We start from the raw sequence: 8152 nt of genomic DNA on the forward strand, positions 1-8152 counted from the left end.
ACCACAAAACGTTCCCTAAAAGTAGTGGAGTGAGAACATCTTGTGGCAACGATTTTCAAATGTTGCGGTAGACAATAATTACAAATTATTTTCTAATAGTAAGCACACTTGATAAATGTATCTAGTCTCATAGTAAATAGTTTTTGTTAAGAAGTGTGGTTTGGCCTAACTCAACCCTACAAAACCGGCTTGTAGGGTGAGGATTGCCCCCCACTTATAAGGACATGTTCAGGCCATATATTGTCCGATGTGGGACTCTTAACACACCCCCTCACGCCCAGGACTAGACAATTGGAGCGTGGAAATAAATGGTGGGTGGCCCGATAGCGGAAACCATAGAAGGTGTCCGATGTGTTAAGAGTCCCACATCGGACAATATATGGCCTAAACATGTCCTTATAAGTGGGGGCAATCCTCACCCTACAAGCCGGTTTTGTAGGGTTGAGTTAGGCCCAACCACATTTCTTAAAATGGTATCAAAGCCTCGTTTAAGATCCGGTGGGCCACCTTCTATGGTTTCCGCTATCGGGCCACCCACCATTTATTTCCACGCTCCAATTGTCTAGTCCTGGGCGTGAGGGGGTGTGTTAAGAGTCCCACATCGGACAATATATGGCCTGAACATGTCCTTATAAGTGGGGGGCAATCCTCACCCTACAAGCCGGTTTTGTAGGGTTGAGTTAGGCCCAACCACACTTCTTAATAGTTTTTAACTATATTTTTCATAATATAATTAATTCAAACAAGAATTGCACCAAAAGTAAATTGTATGTACATAACTCAAATACACAAAATGTTTAAAATTACTTAATACTGAATATTTAATACTTAGAAGTATAAGTCTAGCAAATGATAAAATACATAGTTTCTTTAAGTTTAATGCTTAAGTACAAGTCTAAAATAACATCATCAAACTCGTTTAAGTTTGTAGAACTCATCATCATCTCTATCATCCTCTTCATAAATATTTGGGATTTAATTTGAAGAACCACAACCTCTCAAGAACATATTTTTGATAGTTTTTCCATTAGTCAATACTAATAATCTATTTGAAATTGAGTGCTATCCTATCATTGGGTACCACTTAACAAGGCCAGATATTATGGTTGATTTAGCAAATGAGTGAATCCTCTTTACAAATGAGAGGCTTCCTCCACTTAAAAATGTCTGTAACATTACCTGGCCAGTAGAAGCTAAAATCAGCATCATAATTATGGATATATATATATATATATATATATATATATAGGAGTGAAATACAAAATAGGAAGGTCAGGTCACCATAAAAAAAATAGAACCAATACCTGTAAAATCATTTTTAATGTTCCAAAGTAAAATAAATTGGAGTTGAATACATATAAAGCAAAGAGAAACATTGAAGATTATCACCACTTCTAAGTAACTTTGCATTGGATAAAAATTATGGGAAAAACACCTTATCTTGTAAAGCATGTTTGTGGCTCACTATTTTATCTTGAAGTGCATGTATTATTTATTCTTACTATCACTATCAATTTGAGTTTTATCCCATGTGCAAAACAAACACCCAAAAGTAACACCTCAAATTACTATCATAATAGGATACATAGGTAGTTAGACAACAAAGTAATTTTTTAACTTTCACAAATTATATTCCAATATATTATTTGTTATTAACTATATCATATATAAAAGAGAAGTTCAAAATACTAGACACTGCAGATTGAAGAACAACAATATATAACAAGCTGGTTGATAGAAAGATGACCCAAATTGACACTAAACTTAACAGGAAATTAGAAGGATGTCACTCATACTAATGGACCACATCTATCCCTGAAAAAAAAATAGGATCTAACACAAGTTGATATACACAATAGAAATATCCACATACACTAAATATCATCGACTACCAGTCTAGCCTCTTTGAATAATTTATCCTTATAATTTATACATAGCACCAAGAAAACACATTAAATTCTATCTCACACAATTATACTTTTTGGCTAGAACTTTAGATTCTATTAAGAGTTTCAACAAACTCAACATAAACAAAAGCAGCACCAAAATAAAAAAAAAATCAATATAGAAATAAAGAGTATACATTTCTTCATAAGCATGAATCATATCCACAAACCAATTAACTATTTTTTATACAAAATTTAGTATATAATCATTAACTTAAACTTATAAAATGTAGAAAAAAAAACATTGGAGAATTATTACCTGGTGCTTACTAGTGCTCATAAGTAGAGCTCAAAACATAAGTAACAATACTCTCTGTATCAATAATAGCAAATCTCTGAGGAGGAGTACCGATCAAAAGCAGAGGGGTATAATAACTACACCTTTCAAGTTTCAGAATAAAAAATAATAAATTAAGCATACATGAAAATCTCATTTGAAAAGAAATTTGTTTGCTTTCTCGCAATTAAAAGTTTAAACAACGAACAAACAAATGAATGAGAAGATTGTTGTTACGGCGTCGTGCGGTTGTTATGAGAGATGATGTTGGTCCCTGTTTGTTTCCATCCACAATGAACAACAATGAATAGTAAAAGTTCAAAAACAAGTAAGCAAATACTCAAGTGCAACACTTGTCAAAATCAAAGTTCAATTACAATATAAATCGACAGAACAATCAAGTGCAACACCACTTTTACCTCTGAAAATGGCGTAATCGAAGGGATTAGAGGCAGCAACCACTCGTCAGAATCAAAGGGATTCGAGAAAACGTTGAAATCGAAAGGATTTGGGCGTGAACTCAACGGGATCTGAGGCAACCGATTGAAATCGGACTTCATCCTCACCTTTTAGGTTGAAATCGGACCTCACTGTCATCTTTTATGTTGAAATCGAACTTCACCATTACATCACCGCTAAAATGGACTTCACCGTCACTGTCACGTTTGAAATAGGAGGTCAGGCGTAATTGAAAAAGTTTGGAGAACCAAAGTTTGGAGAAGAAAGGCGTGAGTAAGGGTTTGGAGAAACAGAAAAGGCGTGAGGGTTTGGAGAAGCAGAAAAAGCGTGAGGGATTGTCAAAAGGGCTTGAAAACGTTTTAAATAATTTAATCTCAAAAAATATATATTTCTATTATTAAAATAAATAATTTTCATTAAATAAGTTTTATATATTTTATTATAATAAATTATATATATTTTTATTATGATAAATTTAATAATATTTCTTTCATAAAATATATTTTTATTATTAAATTTAAAAATGATATATTTTTAATTATTAAATTAAATCAATTTTATAATGTTTGGAGGGAAAGTTGCCACTATCTTTTTTTTCTTTCTAAGAATGATGCAACACTCTAGAATTGTTCCCATAAGTATTTACGGGGACATTTTTCAATTATTGTCAAAGATAAACGGTAGGAACATTTGAAAATTGTTCCCAGAAGTATTTTAGGGAACATTTGTTAGGTGTTGCGAGAATTGTCTGGGCAACAAACAAAAATCGTTGCCTGATCTTTTTTTAGGCAACAATTTACACATGTTGCATAAAAAAGTGTTGCCATAAGCAATAAATGTTGTAGTGAAATATCAACTTTATAATAAAATATAAACTTTATTTTATTTTGCTTAATGAGTTAAGCTTCACAACAACATGGTATATGTATTTATACCAATGTACACCAGTTGCACTTGCACTAATGCTACTCTACTACATACACACACTCATCTATAGCTGTCTAATGCTTTTACACATATATTGCACCTCTACTACACACATAGCTAATGTACGTATATGGTGGACTTCTTCTAATACGCACGAGAATAATTAGTTTTTATTTTATTTTACCTAAAACAAGGTTCATTTACTAGAGTTCCCCCAAAGCTTCAAACTCACATGTTAGATTGCATTAACATGTCGCAATTATGGTTTTGGTTGATGTTTATTTTCAACCAAGTAAAGTAAAGCACTCATTTTGTCGTTCTTCAAAAAGCATATATAGGCCTCCTCCTATAATGTTTGATTGAAATATAACAAAATATTATAAAGATATAAAGTAATACCAAACAAACATGTATCCACCCACGGGTTATTCAATTTCCATATGCTGGATTCAATATTCATTTCTTACTTTCTTTTCCTTTCCTCTAACTATAAATAACCTCATCACCCTCCTTTCTTTGGTCCTCAAATCAAATTCATCTCTTCATATCTTTCTCTCACTTTCAATCTCTCTTTCTCAAAATCACTCTCTGAAATTATTCCATAAAGAAACTCAGTTTCTATAAAAATGGAAAACAATCTACCAGTGATATCAAAGAGAGTGTTGAGTCTCGTACGTGTTGCCTTCTTCATGCTGAAAAAAGAAATATCAAAGGGTAAGATAATGATGAATTTAAACATGATACTTAGACGCCGCAGCAAGCTTGCCGGAAAAGCCATTGCCAATTTAATATCCCACCATCCCAACCACGGTGGCTCCACCTCAAACCGCCACTCCCACTACTCACACCAATTCACTTCCTCAAGGGAGTATGAATTTAGCTGTAGCAACACTCCCAACCACTTTTTCTCAATTGGAAAGCGTCACCACATCCACAACCACAAGAACAATGCTCAAGCAAGACTTATGCATGACGATGAGGTGACGACTATGAATGCAATGAAGGCGGTGGTGGAGATGCTTAACAATGATCAAACAATTGTAGAAGCGTCACCAGGTTTCCCTTTAAGAGATGATGATGAGAAGGACAATCAAGTTGATAAGGCAGCTGAAGATTTCATAAAAAGGTTTTACAGTCAATTGAGGAAGCAAGATTGATTGATTAATATTAATTCAATTTATCTTGTTTGATAGATAATCAAGTAGCCATATATTTTTTTTTTTTTGGTTATTTTCATGATATATAGTGAGGGATTTTGATTCATGTTAATTATGTATTTGCACATGTTTAATTTAACAGCTGCTTAACAATAAGGTAATATATTACAGAGTCGCTAAAAAAAGAGAATAAATTAATGGATTGAATTATATAGTCTTTCTAAAAATATTTTCAAAGAATCTTTTGATTTTAGGATATACTCTCGGCCATTAGCACCTTGCAGAATTTTGTGTTGTAAAAATAACAAGTAACAAGTGTGTTATTTTAATAAAGAAAATATTAGGTAAAAAATTATTTTATTATTATTTGTTTGTGAGGAGATTTTGAAAGATTTAGTTATATATGGCACACACTTGGTTTTCCTAGTATGATTCCACCAAAATTTTGTAGCGTTCTCAACTTCTACTTTTTTTTTTCTCCCACAAACCCACACACAGTTCTTTTCTCTTTTACTTTATCTAAACTAAATAAGAAAAAGTTTTTCAGTTAGTTAAGATGAAAATTATTTTACTCAAAAAAAATAAAAATAGAAATATTAGGAACAAACTCTTACTACAAATATATATATATATATAAAACAATTAAAACCAAGATGTTTAACATGATGGTATCACCGTGTACTTATTTTCATGCATATTAATGACTTATTAAATAGACTAAAATAAAATAAAAAAATGAGGCCCTATTAAACGTGAGGCCCTGTGCAAAGGGTCTCTTTGCACTACCACTTAACCGCCCATAATGTTATATGTGCATTTTGTAATATTGACAGGTTGAAATTATATATTGTTAGAAGTGACACTAATATTGTTGAATTATGGTCTTAAAAGTTATGAAAATGTCATTTTAAGTGGAAAAATAATTAAGTTGAGGTAGATACTTAGTTGGTCGTTATAACTTTTTTTATTGACAATGAAAAAGTGGCAGCCCATAAAGCTAAAAACTTAGGTGAAGTGTTTGGTTGGAACTTAAAAGTATCAATTAAAGGATTGATGTGTACGTTTTAGAACTTCTCACTCTTGTTTGCTTTTTATTTATGGAGTACTCTAAAAATAAATAAATTCATACAAATAAAAGTTAAATTAATGAAAGAAAAACGTATAATCTCCTCTCTTTTTCCACCACCGGTATAGTTCGATTCTGAGATTAATTCTAACATCAAATGGTTTCAATCCCCTCCCGATCATAATTGCGGGAGTATGAATCGTGGTTCTCCCTAACAAATCCAGCGTCAATCATCATTAAATCAACTAACGATTAGTTATAATCTCTCTTTAAATTGATCTAATAATATTTAAAAATATTCAGTCATTCAAAAAAATATTTATGGCCGGTCATTATTAAAAAAATACGAGTAGAACTCATATTTATTCACCATGTCAATTCAATGGCTTAATCTAAGGAAACTACTTCTTAATCAATAGCAATTATATGCAATTTGCGGGGGTTATTTTATCGATTTGCGGGGGTTATTTTATCGATTTGCGGGGGTTTTTAACCTCCGCAAACTATTTTTCGGGAGTTTAAAAAACTGCCGCTTATACGATTCCCACAATTTATCTGCGGGGATTCTGGGGAACCACTTGTATCTTGGTGTAGAATTTGAGGAGGTTGTTTTATGGAGGTTTTAAACCCACACACAAATATTAAAAATATACAAAAAAATTAAATAGTCAAACTTTTGTTTTATTAATTTTTAAAATGAAAAAATATATATTAAAAATAAAATACATAACAAAGATAAAATACAAAGTTTTCTTACACAAATACTCCATTTCTTTGACAAATCTAACCAACTACACTAAAACAACTAAGATAAAAATTGTCCAACTTCTAACATCTAACTATATATATATATATATATATATATATATATATATATATATATATATATATATATATATATATATATATATATATATATATATATATATATAGCAAAGAAGTCTCTCTATCTTATCTAAACAATATTATGTAAACTTGTTTAGCGTAGCATCATCAAAGTGCCCCTTACATTTTCCATGTCTAGTGTGAATCAAATGGAACAATTCAGAACACTGCACAAATATAAATACAACTTCATACAATTCCTAATTTCTTATTTGTAACTGACCTCTTGCAAGAATTGTTCGTGTCTCACTTACTAGAAATACTCTGTTTTCCTGCGGATTTGTGCTAAATTTTCGCAAGAAACACTTTTCCTGCGGATTTTCCTGCGGTTTTATGTCCCCAGCTAAAACCTTCGTGGGTAATATTTTCGGCAGGAAGTTCCGCAGGTAATATATGACCTTGATAACTCAATTTATATAAAGGGCCATATCAAATTTATATGACCTTAAACCAAATTACTACAAGATTGAAAAGATAGTAACACTATGCCAAATTTGTTTTTTAACAGCCCCCTACGAAAGCGCTTTTGGAAAAAGCGCTGGCATAGGCTTCACTAAAAACAAAATTAAAAAACACGCTAAAAAAACATTAAAAAAGCGGTGGTATAGGGTATGCCTACAAAAGCGCTTTCCACAAGCGCTGGTATAGGCCACCTTACGAAAGCGCTTTGTAAAAGCGCTGATATAGGGGTAGATATGAAAGCGCTTCAAAAAGCGCTGGTATAGGTATAGGGTACGAAAGCGCTTTTAGCGAAAAAGCGCTGGTATAGGGTTACCTATGAAAGCGCTTTTGAAAAGCGTTGGCGTAGGTCATTTTAAAATTAAATTTTTTAAAACAAATTAAAACAGACGCGTTTTGTCTTTCATTATTTCATCGTTCTCACTGTTCTTCACTGCCCTCACTGTTCTCTTCTTCATCGTTCATCCTTAACAAAAGCTACAGCCGACCACCACTCAACGTCTGTCGCCGCCGCCAACCTCCCCAACACCGACCACCACTCAACATCTTCTCGCCGCCGCCGCCGTTCTTGCTGAGTTGTTTCACGTTGTGAAGGTTAGCGAAATTCACTATTGTAGTTTTAGGGTCTGTAGTAGTTTTAGGGTTTTGTGTTAGGTTTTAATGAATGGGTTTTCTGTATTATTGAATCCTATTATTAGTAATTTGCAGAAGCCATAAAATTCATGTGTGCTGTGAGTAGAATCGAATAGAGGATTTCATTGCTTTCAGTGCTTTTTCTAATTAGAGAATCGAATGAAAACTGATACTAATTAGCCTCTGAAGAACTTATTATTAGTAGAAAGAAACAGAACAGTTTTGTTACCCATTTTTGGTCTTGTCATGATTCTACCAATGTCCTGTGTTGAAAATGATATATTATATCAGCATTATAATACTGAGAATTAGTAGCCCAATTTTATTTGAATTTGAAAAGTGA

General features: G+C 32.4%; 1 protein-coding gene and 1 long non-coding RNA gene across 2 annotated transcripts; one reads left to right on the plus strand and one right to left on the minus strand.

The window, feature by feature from the left end:
* Positions 1-820: 820 nt before the first annotated feature.
* On the minus strand, positions 821-3014 carry LOC131632464 (uncharacterized). Its single transcript, XR_009293022.1, has 3 exons — positions 2643-3014; positions 2206-2497; positions 821-1179 (listed from the first exon to the last, which is right to left on the minus strand). It is a non-coding gene; the product is annotated as an uncharacterized LOC131632464 (long non-coding RNA).
* Positions 3015-4123: 1109 nt separating this feature from the next.
* LOC131632463 (uncharacterized) lies at positions 4124-5074 on the plus strand. The gene has a single exon (XM_058903206.1). It carries the CDS (start codon positions 4236-4238, stop codon positions 4764-4766), a length of 531 nt encoding a protein of 176 aa, XP_058759189.1. The 5' UTR covers positions 4124-4235; the 3' UTR covers positions 4767-5074.
* Positions 5075-8152: the final 3078 nt, after the last annotated feature.

This window comes from Vicia villosa, unplaced genomic scaffold, assembly GCF_029867415.1.
Source record: "Vicia villosa cultivar HV-30 ecotype Madison, WI unplaced genomic scaffold, Vvil1.0 ctg.000941F_1_1, whole genome shotgun sequence".
Taxonomy (NCBI): domain Eukaryota; kingdom Viridiplantae; phylum Streptophyta; class Magnoliopsida; order Fabales; family Fabaceae; genus Vicia; species Vicia villosa.

Coding starts and splice junctions, on each gene's coding strand:
- LOC131632463 (XM_058903206.1), top strand. CDS start 4,236: ATGGAAAACAATCTACCAGTGATATCAAAGAGAGTGTTGAGTCTCGTA.